The sequence below is a fragment of the Tetrahymena thermophila genome, assembly GCF_000189635.1.
Source record: "Tetrahymena thermophila SB210 genomic scaffold scf_8254598, whole genome shotgun sequence".
NCBI lineage: Eukaryota > Ciliophora > Oligohymenophorea > Hymenostomatida > Tetrahymenidae > Tetrahymena > Tetrahymena thermophila.
In genome coordinates this window covers 120,639-147,030 of record NW_002476369.1, presented here as the reverse complement: position 1 = coordinate 147,030, position 26,392 = coordinate 120,639, and the positions used below count along the sequence as shown (strand labels likewise).

The window sequence follows — 26,392 nt, the reverse complement described above, 5'->3', positions numbered from 1 at the left end:
AATTCAAATATTTATATCTATCTAATAACTGACTTGCCACCACATTATTATATTTACTCTATTTTATATATTCCCTCCATGCCTATCAAAATTTTAAATTAAATTTTTAATAAGATAAAAACGCCATTTTAAGCTCATATAATAATATAAGAGGTGTTAATTAATTAATGAGGATATAAGGTATAAATTTTTAGAAATGATTTAGAAAAAAAAAAACAATAAAAATAAATTGATATTAAAAATGTGTATTTAAATGTGAAAATAAAATTCAATTAAATATTTGAAAAATGAATTTAAATATTTATATTTTATTTGATTAAAAATACATATGAAATGTGTTGTAAAAAGAAAATTAATGCATATTTAAGATATCTATTAGCTTGTGATAGAAAGTTAAAGTTTTTAGATTTTAAGATTATTTTAAAAAAATAAAGAGCAAAATAGCTGAATCGATTGATGATTTAATTATTTAATTTACTATTGATTTATAATTCATTAGTATTAATGTAATTTATAAATTAATTAATTAGCGATCAGGTTTTTTTGTTTATTATTTATTTATTTATAGTAGGTAGTAGAAAATTAAATAAAGGGAGACAAGAATTTATACAATTTATTTATTAAGATCAAGCAGCAAGGCATTTGAAAAATGTTTGAAAAGATTTTAGAGAAGGTTATTGATTCTTATTTTGGACAGTATATTAGCGGCTTGGACAAAAATATTCATTTGAGTGTGTTTAAAGGAAGTGTCAAAATAGAGAATGTCAGCTTTAAGCCAGAAATTATGGATTTGTTAGAACTACCAATAGATATTTTATATAGCAATATAGGTGTTATGACAATGAATATTCCATGGAGTAAATTGAGTAGCAGTCCAGTACCGATTAGCATGGAAAACATTTATTTAATCATTGGGCCAAAAAAGCAATCTGATTGGAATTTTTAAGACAAGGCCTCGATTGAAAAAAAGTTAGAAAATATTAATTTGTATGCAAAACAATGTTTAGACAAGTTAATTTAAAAGAGTCAAAAAGAGGAGAAAAGTATGCTCGAAAAAATGACAGTTAAAATTATCGATAACATTTAGTTGTCCTTTAAAAATATTCATATTCGTTGGGAAGATAGCTTAAAAGGATATTCGTTTGGTCTAACATTATAGGAATTGTAGGCCAATACAACTGATGAAAACTGGGTACCTACTTTTATAGATAGAACAAAATCGGAAGAAATAAACAAACCCATAAACAAATTGTTGAATTTAACGAATTTGAGACTTTATTGGAATTAGAACGAAAGCAGTTTCTTATAGAATTAGCAAAAATACAAGATATTTTCCATGATGCAAGGTTTGATAGAATAGCCTAAGCAGTACAAAAATGTTGAAGTTGTAATAGAAATCAATGCAGATTTTAAATTGGTTAACAATTAGCCTTAAAACTTTGATAATCCTTTGTACGAACTAACAATAGGTCTTGACTGGATTGACTTATAGCTCAAGCATTAGCAATTACAACAAATTTCAGATTTGATTAACATCTCTATTTAATACAGAGACTCGCTTTGGGCAGAAAGGTATAAAAAAATAATACACTATATTAATTAATATATCCTCTATTCATTGAAAAGGCATTTTTAAACCATCTTAGAATATGGAATTTCAAATAATATCAAAAAAATAAAAATATTCTAAATGAAATTTTAATATTTATTATAAACTTATTGTTTAGCGAATGAAAAGTCTTTTAAAAAAATGAATCAAAAATGAATTATTTAATTTATAGAAGTAAAAATGAATTGTAAGATATAAATTTGAATACTTAAGAAAAAAACAGATTTAACAACAAACAAAAAATCTTTAAATAAAGAGTAGAAATTCATTCTAAAAGAAAAAAGAGCAATTATATTATTTATTAATCAGAATTTTTCATATTTAATTCTGGGTAATTATGAATTAAATGGAATAATAATATTAAAAATTATAACATGTTGTTTAGAGAATAAAAAGTCTTTTAAAAAAATGAATTAAATGAATTTAATAAATAGAAGTAAAGGTAAATAGTAAGCTATCAATCTGAATTTTTAAGAAAAAAACAGATTTAACTAACAAGAAAAAATATTTAAATAAAGAGTAGAAATTCATTCTAAAAGAAAAAAGAGCAATTATATTATTTATTAATCAGAATTGCTAAATTTAAATGTTTAATTCTGAATAAATATATTGATTAGCAAGGAAGAAATTGCTTAAATTTATGGAAACAGAAGATTTCTATTTGAGAAAGGAAATTTTAATTTAATAAAAAGTTAATTTTTCTTTATCAAGAGTTTAAAATTAACAATTTTATTGAATATTTCTCATATTTATTTATTAAAAAATATTTATCTAAATTGTTAAAATAAGAACAAATTTTTAAAAAAATTTTAAACTGTTTTATTTTTTTGATCGAAAAATATTTTAAATTGTTTAATTTAATGGATTAAATATTTTTAAAAAAATGAATATTAGGAAAAAAGTAGTTGAGATATCAGAGGAGATGAAGGAATTTTACAAGAAGCACTTTTTGAAGATTTATTATATGAAGCTAAAGGCTAAATAAATGAATGAGAAGGAATAACTTGATCAATCTTAGATACAGATTTTTGAGAGTATCTTAAAAAGCATTGAATATCAGACTTTGAATAACTGGGTTAGAAGTGTTGTCAAGCTATTGGCAAGAGAAAATAAAATGAATGAGATAATGAATAACAAAAAGAGTATTTTTAGTTCAAATACATAGACTCAAATTCCAGTTGATTAAATTAAGGAAATAGATCTCGCTATTGAAAAATAATTAGAACAAACTAAGAAAAATACTGTGCAAAGACCTGATGAGGCTATAAATTTTTCTACCAGCATTATTCTAAAAGGTGGAAGTATTCTATTAACAAAAGATAATCACTAAAAGAAAATAATTGAAGGAATTAAATTTACTTACACTGATCTTATTATTTATATGAACACCACTGAAGATAAAGGTTAAGAAATCTTTTTAAAGTTGCAGGAAATTTCAATTAATCTTTAAAATCAAGAATTTGATTCAAAGATTCCAGAATCCATCAACTTTTTATACAAATCAATTAATAATAATGAAAGTAAATCAAGGAGTTCGAATTTCATACAATTTATTTATAAGAGGCATTCGATCAGACAGAAAAAGGATTGCAAATTTAATTTAGATGGCAGTATAACTTGCTTTGTTGAGCCGATAGAATGTGTTTACAATCATAAGTTCATTGAAAGATTTAGGGATTTCTTTGATATTAAAACTCAGCATGAATATTTTTCTGAAAAAAAATAAAAATTAGAGCAACTTTCTTCTTTACAAAAATAGAGCTAAACATTGATCGTTAACTCTTAAAATAACATTCAATCTGCTTAATCTTCTAAAGATAAAATTGTCACTCCAAAGGATAAATAAGATGAATAATCATCTGATAAGAAGAAGAAAAATGAAGTCGATACAAACCAAATTTTCAGAATTGGTATTGATATCAGAATTGAAAAGCAGACAATTATCATTCCTCTTGATGATGTTAACACAGATTTACCTTGCTGGATATTTAGTTTATCTCGTTTAAACTTTAAGTCAAGTGATGTCCAAAGAGACATATACGAGTTGTTTAACTTAGAAATGAAAAATTTAAGTGTTTTCTATTTATAGAAGCGTTCTTTGCTTCACAAGTTATCTTGTTTAACTGATGATAAATAAAATCTTCATAAAATAGTTGAAAATTATAATTTTCATATGATTATTTTACATCAATAATAGAATTAATTTGATGTTGATAAACCGCTTCTATAATTTGAAGGTGTGCTCGAACCACTCTGTCTTAATTTTAATGAAGAAATTCTCTCTGAAGCAACAAAAATAAAATATTTAATTTCGCCTTCTTATCAAAATGAGTAAGAAAAATTAAAATCAAAAAAAGAAGATTTGGAAAAAAATGCAAAACTGAACTGTCAAGTTTTTTATAGAGAAAAGAGATATTAAAATTAAATGCCCACTTAATTTATCATAGACTCAACAGACAGAGTTCATCTATTTCACCAAGAAGAAAACTCCAAAACGCTTCACTTGAGCTCATTTTAAAATTTTCATTTGATGCATTTGATAGAGCATAATCCAGTTGAATAGAGAAACAGAGCTAATTCTGAAATCCCAAACATTCAAATAATTTAAAAAAATTTATCTTAGAAAATCTAAAAAGAGGAGATTGAATTGAGCTTAGATAAAGACTAAGAGATTAAATAACAAGCTGATTAAAAGAAAGAATCAGAACTTGATTAAAATGAATAAATTGAATCTGTTAAAACGATTGAACAAGATTAAGAAAATAAAGAAGTTGAATCAGAAAATTAAAGCAATCAAATGAAGGAGGAGTAAGAAATAAATTAAGAAGAAGAAGAAGAAAAAATTGAATAAAATGAGCAATTTTCAAATTAAAAAAAAGAAGATTTGCCAATTGAAGTTTATTTCGTTAATAAATAGTTCTATTTGAGTTTCAAATGTGAGAAAGAATATTTATCTTTTAAGTAGGAAGTAGAAAGAGTGAGTGAACACGAAAAGTAAAAGTAGGAAATGATAAAAGAAAAATTGCAATAAAAATAGCAAGAAAATGAAAATTTAGACACTGAAGAAGACATCTTATCAAACGAATCAGGCGATGAAAGTGCTATTGTAATCGAGCAATCAATTCCAAAAATACAAATTAGAAACGCCTCCGATTCAATTTAATTACCTGAACCATAACAAAAGCAGCAATAAGAAATGATAGAAAACATTTCTAATGTGATAAATCTTTAGTTCAAAAATCTTACCATTAAAATTACAAAAAAAGATGAACCCTACATTGATTTCTAGCTAGAAAGTCTCTCTTTCTACAAACTCATGTCATCTCTTAACCAAACTACCAACCTACAATTTAAAAACTTCCTCATACAAGACTACATCCATAAGTATAATCACTCTATTTTCTAGCCAATATTCTCAACCTATCAAACACAAGGTAATTTTCATATTTTTCATTATTCATTCAAAAAACCTTAAATTAAAAAGATAAATTTTAGATAAAATTTGAATATAATAAAAATGTTTAAAAATTCAATCATTTAAATAATTTTTTTTTATTTTATTAAATAATGTTGATTTTATTGATTTTAAAATTTTTATTATTTTATAAATGTTTTTAAGAATCATCTTATTAATTTTATATAATTTTTCACACTATTTTATTATTTTTTTTATGTTTTTTTAGATAATTTTTATAACTTTTTAAATAATTTTTAAGCAATTAAATTACTCCAATTCAAACAGAAAAAATTATCTTTGCTTACATTTGATTGAATATTATTAAATATTTTTATTAAATAATCTTATGAAAAATTATGTTTTAAATCTCAGTTAAAAAATGAGAAGTTTTATTAACAAAAATTTAATTTTGAATTAGAAAATGAGCAATTTTTTAAGGTGATAATCAATGAAGATCTTAAAAATGATGAAATAGACGTTTAATTGGAAATGATGAAATGCGTTTTTAATTGGAAACCTGACAGTTTGCTGATATTGAGGCGTTTATATGTTTTGATTTTTATGAGTGAATAATCACTTCGAATGAAAAAATAACAGGAGTTGGAATCTAAAGATATTGACAGTTTAATCAATGAGATATTAAACGATAACTAGTATAAATCATTCATTGAAAAATTCACTTCAGACAATTTAATATCAGTAAATGATTAGGATAAACTAAAATCTATTTTAGTTGATTATGAAAAGAGTTTATAAAATAACTTTTGCTCTCAAAGCATGATTAATATTTAAATCAATATAAAGGAAGTATAACTTTATTTGATTTAGCATCAAACTCATGCGCCACTTCTTAAGCTTAAGATAGAAAACACTAATGTAAACTAAAAGTTATGCAGAGAAGGTAATTTTGTTTCTGGTTCTTTGGGCGAATTATTGGTTTATGACTTAACAAATTACCCTAACACAGTAAATGCTGATAACTAAGAATAGATAAATGAGTATGTCATTATATAAAGAAAAGAGTTCAACAAGAGCAAGAGCACTCTTGAGTTTTCTTGGGCAGCCTATAATTAACTTGTCACCAAGGAACACTTTGACTCATTTTTAGACATTAAACTTACTCCTATTTCTATAGTTTACTTTTAATAGCCTACAATGAGACTCATTGATTATATTAATAACTAAATACTTGCTCTTATTTCCTATCCAGATTAGATACTTTAAGAACCAGGCTAAAACCCTTCAAAAGAGCAACCTAAAAATGTATTTGGTCAAATAGATAACATAATTAAATACACTCTTTGTCCTAAATTTATGTAACTTAGAGCATAGCTTTAACAACCTGATATACTGTTAAGAGCTCTACCAGAAGAAGAAGGTTTTTTGTTCACTTTCGAGTCTATTTCTATCGAAAACAATCCAACAAAGTCACATGAAAGGTTCAATGATAAAGAAATACCTCCAACTCAGCTATAGCGTAAATCAAAAACTAATTTATTATTTTTTAAATTATTAAATTTAATTAGAAATCTGGGTTCAAAAATACAACATTTAGGCTGAGGACTGCCAACTTAAAATAGAAAATGGCGAACTAACAAGAGAGCTGAGTTTACCATCAAGGATGGTTCTCTCCTGGGAATAGCTTCTATTTTTCCATGAAATCACTTACATCTGGCCATAACTAAGTAATAAATAAGTCTTCTCTTTCTTTAAAAATTATATAAATCAACATGCAAAATAATTAATTATTTTAATAAGCTAAGAAAAGTTAAATTAAAAATATTTCATTAATTAAATAGCAAAATTAATTTGAATATTTGATTTTATTGAGTAAAAAAGCAGCCATTTTATAATTTAATAAGCAAAAAATCTGATATTAATTTAATAGAAAACTAAATTCAAAATATCTATTTTAAAAATTACTTTTACGATTGAAAAGTTTCACAAATAAATATTCAACTCAGATACTTTTTTCTGATTAATTTACTTTTATTCTAAATTTAAGTGTTAATAAAAATCAAATAAAAGATCAACTTAATTAAAAAGCTTGATTGATAAAATTATTTTGAATATTTCATTTAATAGAATAAAAAAGCAGAAAAAAAATTGAAATTAGCAAAAAAATTTTATTTTAATTTATGGGAAAAGTAAATTAAAAATATTTATTTAAAAATTTTACAATGAAGATTGAAAAAATTTCCAAAAAAATACTCAACTAAAGAAAAATTTAATGATTATTTTATGTTTTCATTTTTATTTAGAAAATATTTTCAATTTAAAATAGTTTTTATTAAGTTATAAAATTAAATTTCCTTTACAATTGAAAAGTTTCACAGATAAATAAATATTCAACTGAAGATAAATTTTTCGATTAATTTACTTTTATTCTAAATTTAAGTGTTAACAGAAAATCAAATAAAAGACAAATTTAAAAAATTTGATAAATTAAATGATAAAATTATTTTGAATATTTCATCATTAAAGAGAGTAAAAAAGCAGATATAAAAAATGAAATTAGCAAAAAAATCTTAAATTAATTTATGGGAAAATTAAATTAAAAATATTAATTTAAAAATTTTACAATGAAGATTGAAAAAATATAACAAACAAAATACTCAACTAAAGAAAACTTTAATGATCAATTTATTAATAATTTTATTTTATCTTTTTTATTGAGAAAATATTTTCAATTTAATTTTAATTTAAATTAGCTTTTTTTAACATTTAAAATTAATTTAAAAATTTTTAAATAAAATTTATTTATTTTAATAGAAAAATTCATCATCAGAGGAAACAAATTAAGAGGCAATGTGAGTTCATTTTTCATGAGATTGAATTAAATTGAATACACTAAATTCTTAAGAATGCTTTTACACAACTTCACTTATGATGATGGAAGAGACTTTGATTTCATTTATAATTATGAGCACGTATCTGCTTTAGAACCAAGTAAGATATTTAAGAGAATAAAATTATTTGAATTGTTTTTGTATTATTATAGATCCAATAGATGTTATTATGGACTTTTAAGGACTGAGTTTGGTCAAAACTGATGAGAAATTCTTAGATCCGTAATTAATTTTCTAAATTCAGTAATGTAGACTAAAATGGTTCAAAGATAGTTTGTAGAATATTAAATTAAACATATTGGCCCAAGAAATGATTATGTCAGTCTTCTAAAAAATCGAAGATGGCTATATCAGAAAAGACATAATAGGAAACTTAATTGGATGCACTAAAAAATACGTTTTTGTGGAAGACGTACATAAAATGGTAGGTGTTGGCTAAAATATCATTGATGATTACAATGCAGAGAGTGAAAATTTTATAGACTCAGAAAAATACAACGAAAAAACGATTAAATTCAACTTTAGGCAATCCATTCTCAAAAACAGTGGAGATAAAGACATTAACTTCACCATTTAAAATATTAAAATCCTCTTGCAGACAGATTAATTCATGCAGCTAATGCATTGGGCATAGCCACAACCATCATGTTATCCAAGTAATTTTTGTTTAAAATATAAATAATAAACACTTTGACTATTTAATAAAGCAATTTTACATTTTTTAACTATTAATTAAAACAAAAATATTTATTTTATTAATCATTCTTTAAACAGAATTTTTCTATTTAAAAGTAATAAAAAATTATTTTACAATATCTTTAAGAATTGAATAAAATTTATTTTCAAGTTTAGAAATTATAATTTATTTGATCAATTACTGTTTGTTTGCTAATAAATAATGAAGGAGATTAAATTTTTGCTCAATTTATTAAAACAATTTTTATTTATTTTTGAGATTTCATTTTAATAAAATTTAAAATTTTGCTAATAGATTACAGATAAAAAGATGAAGAAAATAGACTTGTTTTTATTTTCAATGCTAATAATGTAATTTTTGCTTCACCACTTCATATAAAGTAACAAGTGATAGCTTCAAAGGGATATTTTTCTCTTATTTTTGTTAGATAGAGAATGTAAAAGCATGAAATTCTTAGAGAAAAATTAATAAACCAAAACATGCATCAAAATGACTATGGCGACTTATACACATATAATGTTGCTTTTAATGATTTTGAAATATTTTCATGCAACTTTTAATAGTTGATTTAACTAGAATTCTCTCAGGTATACAAAAGAAATCTTCTTCACCCTACTACGGCTACACTTAAGAGTAAATATGAGCTCTGCATTGGACCTAAACCCTAATAATCGCTTTACTTTTTAGCAAGAAACGAAGGACACATCTCAAAAACAAAAATAAAATGCAGCTTCAAAAATTTAAATTTACTTTACAACACAATCAAGCAGTAAGAAATGTTTATGAACGAACATTAAAAATATGTTTAACAGCAAGAAAAGAAAATAAATGAAAATAAATTTGGTAGCTAAATTGAAGACTAAGAAGAAAGTAAGCAAAATCAGATATAAATGAATCAATAAAATTAAAATTTAGATGAAAGCAAGCAGAAAATGCAAGATTAAATTTAGTCAATTCCAACAAATAGCACTTTTGATATTGAAGTTGAGGAACTCCAATTACATTTAATTAATGATGCTGAGTAAAGCAGCTTGCCAGTTATTCAGTTAAAGTTATTTGAAAATAAATTCCTTTACAATTTCTCTACTAACAATAAAAAAAATCTTTCTGTTTCTTTGTGTTTATAACTTTGCTATTACAACTCTCAAAGCAGTTTCTGGGAACCAATTTTAGAAAGAAATTAATTCATGCTCGATTATGTCTACAGTCCATCTTCCAATCCAAAAAGATATCTCACCATTGAGCAGTAGGGAAGCGATAACTCTTTTAACATTAACATCTCCTAAAAAATGCTTAAAATCATAGGCGAGTCCTTGGAATCATGGAAGAAACAGTTCAATTTATTCTTAGAGCATGCAAATAATAAAAATGAAACATTCCAAGAAGAAGATGAAGACGATTCACAACAATAAGCAAATTAAAATGAAAGAGCTTCATATACTTTCACTAATACTCCAGATCCTTCAAATACAAGTAAAATTTCTATTATTAAATGTTATTTTGAAATGCAATCAAAAAAACTATAAAACAAAAAATTTAAAACAATCAAGTTAAAAAAATTCATTTTTTAATACCCAAAAATCTCTTAAAAGAATTGATAAACTGATGATAAAATTAAATTGATTAGTATCAATAATTTTATGAAAAATATTATTTTATTAGAATTAGCAAAATTGATCTTTAATAAGTATTAACAATTAGATTTGATTTTATAAAATTAATTATTTCTTAATTTCAATTTTTCATAAAACAAAATGCAAATAAATAACTTTTTTAATAAAAATATAGAGATTTAATTATAAAATATTTAATAAAATCATAAATAGCAATAGAAAAAACAAAAAATTCATCCTTAATACAAATCTAAAAATAATTCGTAGAATAATTCAATCTAATAAAATCTATTGCAATAAGAATTTAAATGATTAATTAAAAGATATTTTTATTTATCTTGTTAGTTAGTTAGAGTAATACAATCTATAAAATCTATTGTAATAAGAATTAAACTGATTAAATAAAAGATATTTTTATTTAATTAGCTAGTTAGAATAATTCAATCTAATAAAATTTATTACAAATAAGAATTTAACTGATTAATTAAAAGATATTTTTATTTATCTAGCTAGCTAGAATAATTAAATCTAATAAAATCTATTGTAATAAGAATTAAACTGATTAAATAAAAGATATTTTTATTTAATTAGCTAGTTAGAATAATTCAATCTAATAAAATTTATTACAAATAAGAATTTAACTGATAATTAAAAGATATTTTTATTTATCTAGCTAGCTAGAATAATTAAATCTAATAAAATCTATTCCAAGTAAGAATTTATTTGATTAATTAAAAGATATTTTTATTTACCTAGCTATTTAGAATAATTCAATCTAATAAAATATACTCCAAATAAGAATTTAACTGATTAATTAAAAGATATTATTATTTATCTAGCTGGTTAGAATAATTTAATCTAATAAAATCTATTGTAATAAGAATTTATCTGATTAATTAAAAGATATTTTTATTTATCTTGTTAGTTAGAATAATTAAATCTAATACAATTTATTGCAAATATTATTTAACTTATTTATTAAAAAATATTAATTAATTTATTTATTTATTTTTGTTGAAAATAATAATTAGACAGTGGTAAACCTCAGAAAAAGAAACATGGTAAAAATGCAATTGAAAATATAGAGTATATTTCGCCTTTTAGCATATAAAATAACATTGGGTACCCAATTTATATTGAAAATGAAAACTCCCAATAGTTTATTGTGAACAATAATGATACAATAAACTACCTTATGGATGAAGAATAATCGCACGATTACAATCGCATAAATTCTAAGAAAGTGAGCATTTAGGTGCTTAATGACTAACATGCTTTCTAGCCTCTAAACAAAGTTAATTTGGGATACCTTAAAACTAAAAAAGTTTCTATTTCAAGTATGGATTAGAAAATAAGAGATGCTGTCATAGTTCTAGAAAACTCGACTTAGACTAATAGAAAATTGCTTTAAATTCACTCAATTCTTAGTTTCTAAAATATGACTAACATGAATATTGATTTAAATTTTGGTTCTGACCACGACATGAAAAATAATGTGTTCAAAATGCAATTAGCTAGCAACTAAATCAGATATGTTCCTTTCGATAGATTAGACAACATTTTTGAGTTTAAATTCTAAACTTCTGTAAAAATTTATTTATTTATTTTCTAGGTTTTAAATAAAATTGAATAAATTAAACTAATTTATTTTAACTAATTAATTTAGTAATACTTTTCAGATTTGATCAGTCTCTAAAAACTTATGAAAGTTTAACATGAAACTTCTTACGAGTTAATGCATAATCAAAAAAGAATAACAACTTATCTGAGAATAGTTAAAATGGAAAACGAAACAAGACTTGTTTTTGAGCCATTTGTTAGAATAAAAAATTGTTTACCGATGAAAATAGAAGTTGGTTTACTTATACAAAATGAGAAAAATGATGCAGATGAAGCAGAACTTAATTTCTAATAAGAAATGTAAAATCACTCAGCTAATCTACAATCTTAAGTTAAATTGCAATTGAAAGTACCTGGATTTTAAGGCTCTGATTATTTCTTACTCTCAAGTCCTCTAAAAAATAACCAGCAAAACGTATAGCCAACCGTTTTACCAGTCATAGATTTTAGAGGATGTATCTTCCCTCTTAGCCTTAAAACAGAAATCAAGCCATTTGGAAGCAAAAGATTTTTTATTTACGCTGAATGTATCATAATTAGCTAAGTCCCTAATGATTTGTATTATTTTCATAAAAGTAATGATTTGATACTTTTCTCACCAGGCCAAAAATTCCCAAGTAAACAACTTTTCTTTCCTTAGCCACATATTAAATAATATTATTCATATCAAAAAAAATTAAAATTTTAATAATTTTTATCTATTTAATTAATTAATTAATTACTATTTTTCATACTTTTTTAGAGCCAAAAATTATATTTAGAAGTTTTAATTTTAAATTAATTCAATCTTAAAAAATTTTTAATGACAAAATAAAATTTATCAATTTTAATTTAATTTTGATAAAAAATTGCCATACTTTCTCGATATCTCTCTCGATGGATCTCCATTTTTCCGAATTCCGAACAAGAGAAATTAATTAAATAGTTATTTATTTATTTATTTAATTGGTTATAAATATAAATCAAGAAATTAGATTATATTTAATTTAGTTAATAAAATATTAATAATAAATTCAAAATAAATATGATAAATTTAAATTTTATTGATGAATATTTGAATTATAATAGATATACCTTAAACTGAATACATAAGCCATTTAGGAAGACTAACTCTTTTCTAAAGCACAACTAACTTGATGATATCTGCAGGTGATCAAGGATAGAAGATAAGCAGACCTCTTAATTTGACTGGTATAGGAAAAGACACAATTGAAGTTTACACAAACCCAGTAATTTTTAATTGTTTTGATTTTGATTATATTAAGGAAATTTATAATAGAATGGAAACAGCATGTTAGAAATAAGTGCAGATGTAAATTTACAGGAAGTTGATAAAGAATTCAAAATATTTTCGAAGGTTGTTCAGCTAAATCCAAAATATATTGTAAATTATTTTTTAAAAATGTTTATTTAATTAACAATAATTAATTTATGTAGATTATCAATTAAACTGAATACACGATTATGATTAGATAAGAGAATATTAATAATGAAATTATAATGATAAAACCTGAAGAAAGAACTCCGTTAGTATGGAGTGATTTCTACAAGCAAAAGAATTACAATATTATGATTTAAGATGCAGAAAAATAAAAGTCATATGGATGGTCAGGAACTTTAAATGTTGCACTCTCTTCTATTAGCTTTGCAGTGAGAAATCCTAAAAATTTTTCAGGAGATGTTAAATTTTTAAAAGCTCAAATTAAACAGTACAAACACTATTTCTTCATTTAAATAATGGAGCTAAAAAAAGAAATAAATCCCAGTTATGTCATTGTAATTTATTTTTGAATTTCATTTATTAGAAAATATTTTTTTATTTTAGGAAAATAGAATGAAAGACACTAATTTAGTTGTTTATCAGGGTTGCTTCTTTAACTAGTAATCTGATTTTTACAAAGAAAATATGTACAAAATTTAAAGTGGAGAAAGCATTAATTATGCGCAAGACCTTCCAACATAGAAAAATGATTTAATCATAGAATTTTAGTTTATAAATGAAAGAGGAAATAATTAATATATTATGGAGCCACTTGTGTTGAATTTGGAATGTCCAGAGTTTGATAACTTATTTGTTGTGCCTAATGCTGATCCAAATAATACCAAAATGGTCAAATTCTTTATCGAAATAGGCTTCGAAGGATCAGTAAAGAAAGTCAGAGTGCTCGAGGAAGAAGAAAAGATTAAAAAAATGCTTAGTGAAAAGAAAGCAGGAATAGAATGGCAAATAAACGTGAATCTGCCAGTTATTAGCATTTCTTTAATTGGATAATTAGGAAATGAAATGAAAGAGCTGATTTATTTAAATTTCTCATAAGTAGAATTAATTATAGTAGAGACTACCAAATTAAGAACAAGTTAGTTAAAGATATAAAACATTTAATTTGATAACAATCTTACTTACAACACACAATATCCCGTCTTGTTAACTTCTACCAAGTAACAATAAAAATTCCCACATATATCTCTTGTCATGGACTAGGACATAACAGTTCAGCAAATAAATAAATTCTAATCAATTCGTCTAGCCATACAACCAACTACTCTTAAGCTCACTGATGAACTGCTCAATTCTCTCCTTAATTTCTTTGAAGAATTCGCCCAGCCAATTCTAAATTAAGACTCAACAAAATGCTACACTTCTTCAGAATGCGAAAGTATTTCTGATCAATCCTATCAGCAATCCTAGTTATCTTTTTCTTGGCATTCAATTACCTTGCCACATTAGTAAATTTTTCTTATTGAAGCTATTTTCAAAAACCAATTAAAATGTTTATTAACTTTTTAAAATTTGCAAAAAAATAACTAAAAAAGTAAATAAATAAATAAATTAAATAAAATAAATGCCAGGGATTTATTTTTTTTTAAATTACATAAAAGATATTTTTAAATTGCTAATTTTAAAAATAAATAAATAAAAATAATATTTATTAAAAGTTTGAAATCCCGTCAAAAATAATTGATTAAGTTTTAAAATAATTAAAATATCTATTTAAAAAATTTTTTTTCTTGATGAGAAATGTTTTTGTTAAATTAGCAACACATTCTAAAATATTTGTAAAAAATAGGTAAAATTTAATGTGTATTTAACAAATGGAATTGTATCCTTTAGATTTGAATCTTTCATTTAAGAAGATCAGAGAAACAACTCTTAAGGTTAAAATGGATATTTTATAGAATGTATTAAAAGCAGTGGGAGTTGTTTTTGCGAATGTGGAAGGCGCTTAACTTAGATTAAAGGGTATAAAATACGAAAATATTATTGAAACTCAAGATTCCATTTAGTAGAGATTACTGATTCACTATAAAGATTCATTCCTTAAGTAAACACTTTAATTGCTTGGATCAGTTAATATCATAGGTAATCCTGCTAGTTTAATTAAGAATATTGGTACAGGTGTCAGTGATTTGATTGAAATGCCTATTGATGGTTTTATCAAAGGACCTTTAGAAGGTGGTGTAGGAGTAGTTAAAGGAGCTGGATCTTTAATCAAAAACACTGTTTCTGGTACATTTGGAAGTGTTTAGGGTATAACTGATTCTATTGGATCCGGTTTTAGCTAGTTATCAATGGTAATTATAGTTTTTCATTTCAATTAATTTATTAAGAATTTTCATTTTATTAGGATAAAGAGTTTATTTAGTCACGAGACAATATCAAAAGAAAGAAAGCCAAGCATGTAGGACATGGAGTAAAGCTTGGTCTGCAGAGTTTGTTCACAGGTTTAGGTGAAGGTATAACTGGGCTTGTAACTAAGCCTATTGAAGGAGCAGAGAAAGGAGGAGCTGTTGGGTTGTTGAAAGGATTTACAAAAGGTATTTGTTTATTTATTTTTAGATAAATTTTGAAGTATTTTAAATATTTAAATTGAAATTAATCTTAGGTTTTGCTGGTTTGGTTTTTAAGCCTATTACAGGAGTTATTGATGCTGCTTCAAAAACAGCTGAGGGAATTAAAAACACTGCAACTTACTTTGATGAAAAGCCTAACGAAAATAGAGTGAGATTGCCTCGTGTGTTCTATTCTAGAGAGTAGTATTACCAAGACTACTTACATTAAGATTCAGAAATACTAAACCTTCTCTAAAAGTTTAAGAAAGGGAGATTTGCTGATATTTAGTTAGTGGACACAGTTATTCTGAACTATAGAAACGAATAATATGTATTAATTTTAAGTATCCAACAAGTGCTTCTTTTGAATATCACTCAAAAGTAGCTCGTCTATTTCTATAATCCTCAGGATATCTATGTGGTTAATGAGACTAACTTTGGAATCTCTGTCTATCTAAACTAAAGCACCCCAGAAATACCTGTAAATTCATTCATATTCATTTTATTTTAAAAACAAACTAATTCCTTTTTTATTTTACAAAGATGTTTAATTTTTATCAAAAAACAATAAAAATTTTAAATTTATTTTAACAAATCAAACAAATTAATCAATTTTAAAATAATTTTTTTGTTTCTTTTTTTGAATATAAAAGATAATTTTTGCCATCTAAAAATTTTATTCATTTTTTTACTCATTTGCATTTTACAAACATGAAAAATAAATTTAATTTTATAAAGCTAAATAATTTCATTAATGAATGATTTTTATGAATGATTAAATAATTTTTTCAAAGTTAAAATATGAATTTTTATAAAAAAGGATAAAAATGCAACTGTTGTGATTGAAAATGCTGGCGAGAAAAGCAGTATATACAAAAAGTTAACAAAATTGCAGGACTAATGCTAATGATTCTCAAATTATTATATATAGAAAAAATTTGCAACATTTTAATAAATTTAGTAGGACTGTTGACAGATTTAAGAAAAAAATTAAAGTATTTAAGTCAAAAAATCAATATAAAAATATCTATTTTATTTTTTGATAAAATAATTTGTTTATTTATTTATGTAATTTATTAAATAAATAATTAAAAAATTTCATAAAATTAATTAGTGTTAATAAATGCTTTAATGTTAATTTATTATTAACTATAAATACACTTACGATAACTAGATATTTTCTATTAGATTTATTAGGCATTAAAAGTTTTTATTATTTAAATACTTAAAAAAATAAAATGATAATTCATTTAAATTAAAAATGACATTTTGTGTTAAAAAAAAAACAGATTTCTCACTGAAAAATAATTTTTATCCAAATTTAAACTTAATATGATAAAATTAGATTATTACATTAATTAATTACTCTAATTTAATATAATTCAATATAATCCCTAAACTCTAATTAAATATACATAAAAATTTGAAATTTATAGGTAAAATAAATCACAAAAGTTTTATTTTTGAATAAATTAAAAATTAAAAATAATAAATATTGCTTACAATTTAATAAAGAGTTAAAGTGAATAAGTAAATTAAATTAAATTCTAATTTAACATTTAAATTTGAATAAACGATAATAATTAAGATGGATCAATAATAAGAAGAGAATAATATTCAAATGATAAATGAGAATAATAAGTTAATAAAAATTTGGATTTTGATTGTAAATAAACTAATTTTAGTTATTTTTGCCTATTGATAAATTTTCAAAGAATTAAGTAAGTAAGTAAGTAATTTACTCTCAATAAAAACATGTGTATTTTGAAAAGCCTGTCTGCTCTTATATTATTTTAAGAACACAAATTTTTAAATTTAATTGATAAATTATGAATTTAAGTTAGAGTAATTAATTACTTTCCTTTTTAAACAAACAAAAAATATATAAATAATTCTTATCTCAAGAGAATTTTATTTAACTATGAACTGTATTTAACTTAAAAGAGTAATTAATATTCCTTTATCTATCTGCAGTGAATAAAATTTAAAAAAATTAAAATTTATAAGATTGAATTTTATTAAAACTTGTGCCTTAATATTTGAGAATTTAAAGTATGTATTAAAAATTAAAATATTTTTAACACTATTTTGTAAGGATATCTATCTATCTATCTATCTATCTATCTATCTATCTATCTATCTATCTATCTATCTATCTATCTATAATTATCTATAAAAATAAATAGTTAGGAATTTTACTACATTTTCTGTAATTGATTTTTTTTTTAAATTAAAGATTTGTTAATTAATTCTTTTAAAATGAAAATAAATTTACTTTTCTTAAAAATTGTAATAATTTTAATTATTTTAACAAAATATCTAATAATAATTAATTTTTTTCGAAAAAATTATTAATTTCTTCAATCAATATTCTTCATATAGTAGGAGTAGGGCAAAATTATTATAAAAGACTAGAGTGTCTTAAAAAATTAAAGCGTCTTAAATAAAGATTAAAGTGTCTTTTAAAAACTTTTGAATTTTTTATTTGCTCTCAATAAAAGAATTAAATTTAGAATAAAAAATGTTTGTTTGTTTGTTTGTTCGTTTGATAATAAATAAGTTGTCTTTGAAATTTAATAATATCTAAATAAAATTAATAACAATTTAAAGAATCTTAAAGTTTTTGTATGATAGAAAGGAGATCGTTTAAAAAATTTATTTTAAGACTGATTGCAAATAAAAAATATGAATAATTAATTAAGTTAATTTTCAATAACTAGAAAAAAGAAAATAAATAAATAAATATATATTAACTCATGATAAAAAGCTTTTTAGATTTTGATTGCTATACTAAATAATAATATGAAAATATAAAAAATAATTTAATCCCTAAAATAGAAAAAAATAATAAATAACACTATTTACTATCTGTATTTGATGAAAGAGATCCTGTTTTAGTCATAGAAACTATAAAATCTGGATAAGATGATGAACTTAATTATGTGGAGATTTACTGTAGTAGTTAATACACATGCAAAATTTTAGGATTAATTTTTAATAGGATATCTTTAAAAAAATTAGAAATCTTTTATTTGTACTTATTTATAACTACACACCTTTTATCTAATGATTTTTACAATAAAATAATAACTAAACAAATTTATACTAAAGGCATTATGTTTTACATAAGGAATAATTAGTATTACTCCTTTGAATTTTTGAAATTTATTCATAACTTAGAAGAGGTAAAAGTTTATGAAAAGTGGCATTCTACAGAATGTGTCAAAGAGGGACGTGCATTTGAAAAAATAATAGAAAATTTGTAAATTAAGAATTCAACTTTAACGTTTATCGTAGATAATATAGAAATCAAGAAAGAATTTTTAAAAAGTAATTTCTTTAACAAAATTACAGTTTTTAAATTTAGATATTAATATACTAGATAATTAACAAATATTAATAAATTATAAAGGATTGTATCAAAAAATCCAGATTATGATTATGATACCACTGGTGAATCCTATGTTCGATTACAGTTACAAAATTAAAAAATTAGTTTATATTAATACAAACTTGACAAATTAAAACGATTTATTTCTTATTATTATTATGAATATAGTCCTTTTATCCTAGATAATTATATTTTTCGTCATCCATCATAAACAATATAATAATTCTTTTATGAGAAAGTGGATTATCACGATAATTAGAATTGTTCTTACACAAATATGGATTATTGTGAATGTAACAATAATTAACTGCAAAAACTAAAAACTAAAGAGACCAAATATGATGATTATAAATATCTATTAGAGAAAATAAATAAAACTTATTACTGAAATGAGAGTTTAAAAATTATTTGAAATGTCAGCCCAACATTAGATATATATATATATATTTTTTTTTGCTAGTTATTTTTTTATATCTAAAAATTATATAATTAATAAATAAGAGTTAATAATTAATAATTTTTTTATATTCTAAAATATTAATCGTATATTTTAAATTTGATTATATGATATACTGTAAATGCTCATTAATTAATTAATGCATTCCCTAAGTATCTTTTTTACCCAAAAAATAATTTTAAATCATGAACTGGAAAATCTTTTTTTAGTCCCTATATTTAGGAATATTTTTCACACTATATTAAATTTTTAAATTGATTGTTATATTTGTATAATAAAAATAAATAATAATAATTAAATTAATAAAACTAAGTTATTAAGTAAGTAGGTAAATAAGTATGTAAGTTAGTTAGTTAATTAGTTAGTATGTTAGTAATAGCTGATATTATATTCAATAAGTATAAAATATTATATTATATGAGTATGAAATATTATATTATATAAGTATGTAATATTATTTTTAAGAGAGAGATTGTTTGTTATTGAAATAAAATAAATATTTTTCAGATTAAAAGTAAGTAAGTAAATAAGATAGCTAGCTAATTGCTTCATTGAATTTTAGAGATTTAATAAGGAGCATTTTCAATATTTATTACACATTATTCATTTTTATGATTATTGCTGGTTGGTAAAGCATTTTGAGGAGGTGTTTAGCTGCTTTAAATTATTTAAGTAGCATCCACTTTTAAGGATTTGTCTATTTATTGAGTTTGTTTATTCTCTTCTTTGTTATTTATTTTTTGTTTGTTATCGTTTTTTACTTTGACTTTTAAATTTTTGCTTTGAATTTATTTTTTCATGATAAGCTTTTTGTTAAGACCCCAAAATGGTAGCACTAAAACTTCTGTATAGAGGAGAGTGCCAAGAGTGATTACACTATAGCCAGTGAATTGTCCAAAATTAAACACATCCCACTTCAGCCAAATGGTAATTATCCAAACAACAAAAGGAGATACGGCAGAAACCATTGTTTTGTTAAGGGCACCATGATACTTAATTATGCAAGCACTAATACCATTCATTAACATCAATACAAAAATCGAAAATATAACCAGATATATCAAAGCAGGTTGGTCATCTCCTTTCATAGTAGAAATTGACTCAAAAAACAAAGTTACACTCTCAAGTTTACCATCTGGACAGTCACTGATGAAGCTAGGACAGGGAATTTACACAAAAGCAATTAAAGCAAAGCCATTAATTAAGACTCCCCAGATTCCTTCCCACCCAATTTCCTCAAACGGATTAATGCTGTATTTCATGAAGATGTACTCATCAAACACGAACTAAGTAGAAGCAATAAAAAGCGAAACAATAATAAGCATTATACCAAATATAAGATAGGTAGTATCTTAATCAGTAGGGCTGTATAAAACAGCAGATATTCCAACTATTAAAAATCCTATGAAGTTCAAAAGCAGTCCAACATAATTCTGTCTTTCCAGTTCTGTTTTTAGGCATAGCACAGACAAAATTGCAGTTATAATTACACCTCCTCCTATTAATTTATTTATATAAAAATTAATTTTAATTTTTTTAATCATCATTTTAAATTTCACTAATTATTCTTTTAATTTTAAAAGATAATTTCTATTTTTGCATGACATAGATTTTGAAATAATTCAAATTTCTTTGTTAATTTTTAACAAAAACTTTTCTTCAATCATATTTCTTTGTTAATTTTAAACAACAACTTTTCTTCAAATATATTTCTTTGTTAATTTTAAAAAAAAAACTTTTCTTCAATCAAATTTCTTTGTTAATTTTAAATAAACAAGTTTTCTTCAAATATATTTCTTTTTCTTTAAATATTTCAGAAGTGGATTTGAATAATTTTTGAATGTTAAGATTTTCTATTGTTGATTCAAAGTTCTATTTTGGATAGCAATATATTTGAAAGTGTTTAAATTATGAACATAATTCTAGTAAAATTGTCGAACTATGAAGCACTTTGCAGATTAGGCTTTTAATTACTTTTGGTTACATTTATTTTCTTTTTAAACAAATTTTTAATTGATTACAAACTGGCTGAATAAATAAAATAGAACACTTATTTGGTAAAACCATATTAGGATTTATTATGGGTTTTTGATGATTTATTATTCAAATTTTAATTTGATGTAAAGATATCAAAATATGTTTACTAGAAAAATTCTAAGATATGAATGAATGAAGATATTAATTTGAAATCGTTATTAATAAATTAGCAAAAAGAGAGATATTTTTAATGTTTGTTAATAATGTTTATTTTTACCTCTCATCATGTAGTAGACTGAGAAAGGCATCATTGACATAGCTACCAAAGTGACAGAAGATCCAACGAAATCTAAAAGACTAGGGATAACTAGTAAGAATTTATTAAGTTTAAGTTTCTTGCCCTATTCTTACTCTTTTTCGCGATCTTTATTAAATCTAGATTTCCAAAAGCACCTATAAATCGATACGCAAAAATAGCAAAACATTTCACCTATAAACATCAATAATGTTTGCATAAAGGGATGATTAAATCTGATTCCATCTACTATGCATCTCTGCTGAAACTTCATTACTATTCCGCTTAATATCCCAGTTGATAGAAGCGCTGAAAATAGAACATATGAGTTTACTCTTCCATTTTAAATAATCCAGTGACTCATTATAAATAAGATGCTTTTTTACAAAAATTTTCATTTAAAAAAAGGGATGAAATAATTTTATTTTAATTGAAATCATAAAAATAATCAAATGATTTAAGATTTATTTAATTATTTTTTGATAAATTCATTTTGTTAATTTATATAAAATGATAATTATTGATTTGAGAGATAGTCAACTCAATTTTAAAGAGAAATGTGAATGAGCTTTTTGTTTGTAAAGAATATGAATTGTAGTTTAAATGAAATGTCTTTTTATTAATAAGAGATATATAGAAAGTGCTAATTAAAGGAGGATAAAAGTTAATTAAAATGTGTTGTAAATTACATTATGTTTATATATTTAACTTGCTTAACTTTAATGAATTTATCTCCAGCACCACTGTTATTGATAACTTTAAGATCGCCCTCTAATGAAAGTGATAAGATTGATTTAGAATTGAGTTTTTGATTTAAGAAAACAAACTAGAACAAATCAGCAAGCAAGTCTGGATTCTAAATTATAAAATTTACTTACTTTAAATGTTTTTACAAAAATGAAGAATCAACAATGTTTGAATATTTTTTTATTTATATGCTTAATGAAATATTCTTTTTAAAATTGTTTGATTTATAAATAGAAAAAAAACTTGCAATAATAAATATCTCTTGCTTAATACCTTGATTGATTTATTGATAGATTGCTTGCTTGCTGGTTTTTCCTTTTTGTGTTTTAATTATTTTGATAAATAATCTGCTTCTAGTACATCCCTCTTTTAAATTTCAAAATATAAATAATATATTGTTTGTTTTACAACCAAGCGCCTTTTGGCAAATGCAAATCTGTTAATTTCTTAGCTGATTTTGATTTAATAATATTAAATTTTGATCTATTTATGATGTAACATTTCTTCCTCGCCCACTCAAAAAAATAGCTAAGTTAAGTTGAAACTCTATTAAGTTATTTAATTGCTTTTAAAAATTAATATTTACAAAGAAATGGAATATTGAAATGCGTCTCCAAATAATTTAAATCCTCATAAATATGCGATATTAAAATTTATGACATCATAGCTGTATACACGATTTTATTGTATGTAAGATATTTTCAAAATCAATTTTTTTTTTAAAGGATTCTATAAAATCTTACTGCAAATTAATAAATAATTTAATTACTTCTCTTAATTCAGATATTAATGAAAGAATATTCATAGCTAACTCAAACAAAATTCATTCTATTTTAAATCAATTATTCTCTCTTTGGTTGGTTCATATTTTAAATTTTAAAAAACTCAAAGATAAATAATTATTCTTTATTCAATTTTTGTTCATTTTTTGATTTTAATAAAAATCTATTTAAAATTCAATGAATGCTTTATGGTAATATTGACGTTATTATTATCATGAGAAGTCTGCTTATGAATTACATTTATTAAGGTTGAATGATTAATTAATTATCAGAAAAAAACTCAATTTATTTATTGATTTCTAGATCTGATCAATTAATTAATTACCTTACACTTATGCTTGAATTATAATTGTTCAAAAACTCTTTTTAAATTTATAATTTTGAAGTAAGCATGCGGTTGTTGTGGCTAATAAATTTTTAGTGATTAATTTATGATTAATTATTAGAATTATGTTTAAAGACATTTCTTAGAAATATTTAGTTTTATTTCATCAAATCCGAGATAGTATAGTGGTTAGTATTCCTGCCTGTCACGCAGGAGACCCGGGTTCAATTCCCGGTCTCGGAGCTTTTTTATTTTTTATTAATATAAAATAAATCTATAAATCAATTAATTTATTAAAAAGAAATTTTGGAATTAATAAAGAACTATCATATTTTGCTTAAATAAAATAGTTTATATTTATTAAAATAAGGAATTTGTTGATATTTTATTTTAACTCAAGCTAAGATTTGCTGTAAGTTCTCCTAAATTACTGTGAATTTATATTAACACCCAAAATTTAAGAGAGCAAAATGTAAAATTAGCTTAAAATCATAAAAATTAAATGACATATCACCATCTGTTCATACCTACACAGTTCGTGATATTTTAATTACAGGATTAGCTATATTAGCAAGATTTACAAGAATAATCTAAATATTAATTTATATAATTAAATAATAAAAAATTAAATAATTTTATAGAATAATTATTTAAATGAAGGTAAAGTTTTTTAAAGGATTTTTGAAAGGTTAATAGATTTTATCTATCATCAATCATTCAATAAATTTTGTAAAAGTTTAGTGAAAAGAAAAATATAAAAAGTTAATTAAATAAGATGGATGGATATAATATTTGTTTTAGCATCAGTATTAAATTATTATATGTATTAGATTTAATGATTATTAAATATTAGTTAAGCTTTACTATTAGTTGAAATAATAGAGTTTATCTTTAATTATTATTTCAGACTATAATTCTTCTTGGTATAGAAGTATTTTACACATTATTTACTTCTACTTATTTTTTATAATATTGAGGGTTTTGAAGAGCTACTCATCTATTTCTTTTATATGTTTGAAATGCAAGAGGAAAGTTTCTGGTTATTTTCTTTAAATATTTTTTGATAAAATATCTTTTAATTAATTTATGAGCGAATCGTAGTTAAGTTATATATCTAGTTAAATAATTGGCTGGATATACTTTACAGCTTGGACCATTTCTTTTTATGGGTAGATTTATGAGAATTATAAGCTTAAAAGGTAAAAAAGCTCTTATTAGCTTTCAAAATATACTTCAAGAACATAACTTATTTCACTAACAATAATTATACGATTGTTAATAGAAATGAACACAATTAATTATATTATAAATTAATTATTTTAGAGCTGAAGGAATTAAATTCGATTATGTATATCTCAACTTGACTGGCTATGCATTTTATTCTATAGCATTATCAGTTGGATATTTTGATTTGAGCGAAGGAGCTATCAAAGGAGTACAGATTCAAGATATTTTATTTGCTTATCATGGTGCAATTATGACTTTGGTTTAATTGATTTAAATGTTCATTTATCCAGTAAAAAGAAAAAAGAGTTGAATTAAAAAATAATTTTAACTTAAAATATTTAATTAGACAGGCTCAAATAAATTATCAAAGATGATCAAGTTTTCGATTGCTTTTTATTGGCTATTTTTCATTTTTTACTTTTATTTGACTAATGTAATTTCATTAATTTATTTGCTTATTCTAAGTCTTATTAACTAACTATTTATTACTAAAATTAGATAAGCAATTCAATCAATCCGCCTACGTATTTAAATGTGTGGAATATGATAGGATATATAAAAGTGATAATAACAGTTAAAAAGTATGTGATTCAATCATACTACAACTACAAAAGGAAATCAACTGAAGGTTGGAGTATCTTCAATGTCCTATGTGACTTTACTGGAGGTGTACTCTCTTTCGTATAAGTGTTAATTGACCATATATTTAGAGGCATTTCAATAGTATTCCCAAAGATAGCCCTTGGATTATTCACAATAATTTTTGATTTAATTTTTATTTTACAACATTATGTAATATATAAAGATTCATTACAAGAAGACACAAGAAAATTATATTAAATGCAAGAACTAGAAGACAATAAAGTAAATTATTCAATTTATTATTTTAATAGAATTTCTATTTATTTTATTAATTTTTTAGGTAAATCAAATACAAGAAGATTAATAAATTAGCACAGATTATCAAGAATTTAATATTAAAAAACTATCTAATACACAAAATATTTAATGAATTTTGAAATTATTTACTGTAATCTATATTATTCTTATTCACTTCTTTAAAAATTAATCAAAATTTTCAAATAATTTTCAATTTAAATTTTTATTTTTATTCAATTAGTATAAGAACCTATTAATTAAAATAATAAAGTATTGATTATATTTTCAAATTAAAATAATTATTTAACAATAAACAAAATGTTTTGACTTTATTTAAAGAGTGATTAAATTCTTTTATTCATAAGATTTAATTGTTTTCAAAATCAGATAAATATTATTCTTAATCTCTGTATTTTGTAAATATCTGGTTTTAATTTATGTAAATATTAAATGACTTTTTTTGATCAAAAAATTAAAATATTGATTTATGGTATTATAATACATATTAATAGATTTCATCAATATGAATAAATTAGTCATTTAATATAATTTTTGAAGGAATCTATTCTATATTAACAGAAAAATAATTAAAATGATTAAAAATAATAGCGAGGGAAAAATTAAAAAGAAGATAGA

General features: G+C 22.7%; 3 protein-coding genes across 3 annotated transcripts; 2 read left to right on the top strand and 1 right to left on the bottom strand. All coding sequences in view use genetic code 6, as the record gives it.

Annotated features, from left to right (window-relative positions):
• Nucleotides 1-649: 649 nt before the first annotated feature.
• TTHERM_00753290 (amine-terminal region of chorein, A TM vesicle-mediated sorter) lies at nt 650-16,586 on the top strand (the record flags this gene model as incomplete). Its single annotated transcript, XM_001018328.2, has 17 exons — nt 650-1,572; nt 2,504-5,043; nt 5,485-6,543; nt 6,593-6,751; nt 7,839-8,015; nt 8,068-8,571; nt 8,907-10,085; nt 11,257-11,810; nt 11,892-12,462; nt 12,914-13,074; nt 13,125-13,229; nt 13,283-13,621; nt 13,671-14,572; nt 14,914-15,418; nt 15,472-15,661; nt 15,730-16,157; nt 16,497-16,586. The coding sequence occupies 17 exons, from the start codon at nt 650-652 to the stop codon at nt 16,584-16,586; spliced, it is 10,386 nt and encodes a 3,461-aa protein (XP_001018328.2).
• Nucleotides 16,587-20,072: 3,486 nt separating this feature from the next.
• TTHERM_00753280 (UAA transporter family protein) lies at nt 20,073-22,796 on the bottom strand (the record flags this gene model as incomplete). Its single annotated transcript, XM_001018327.3, has 3 exons — nt 22,486-22,796; nt 21,779-22,173; nt 20,073-21,022 (listed from the first exon to the last, which is right to left on the bottom strand). Exons 2-3 carry the CDS (start codon nt 22,158-22,160, stop codon nt 20,073-20,075), a joined length of 1,332 nt encoding a protein of 443 aa, XP_001018327.2. The 5' UTR covers nt 22,161-22,173; nt 22,486-22,796.
• Nucleotides 22,797-24,539: 1,743 nt separating this feature from the next.
• On the top strand, nt 24,540-25,961 carry TTHERM_000752280 (PQ loop protein). The gene is made up of 5 exons (XM_012798183.1): nt 24,540-24,849; nt 24,974-25,166; nt 25,224-25,310; nt 25,376-25,741; nt 25,800-25,961. Exons 1-5 carry the CDS (start codon nt 24,737-24,739, stop codon nt 25,887-25,889), a joined length of 849 nt encoding a protein of 282 aa, XP_012653637.1. The 5' UTR covers nt 24,540-24,736; the 3' UTR covers nt 25,890-25,961.
• The last annotated feature ends 431 nt before the right edge of the window (nt 25,962-26,392 follow it).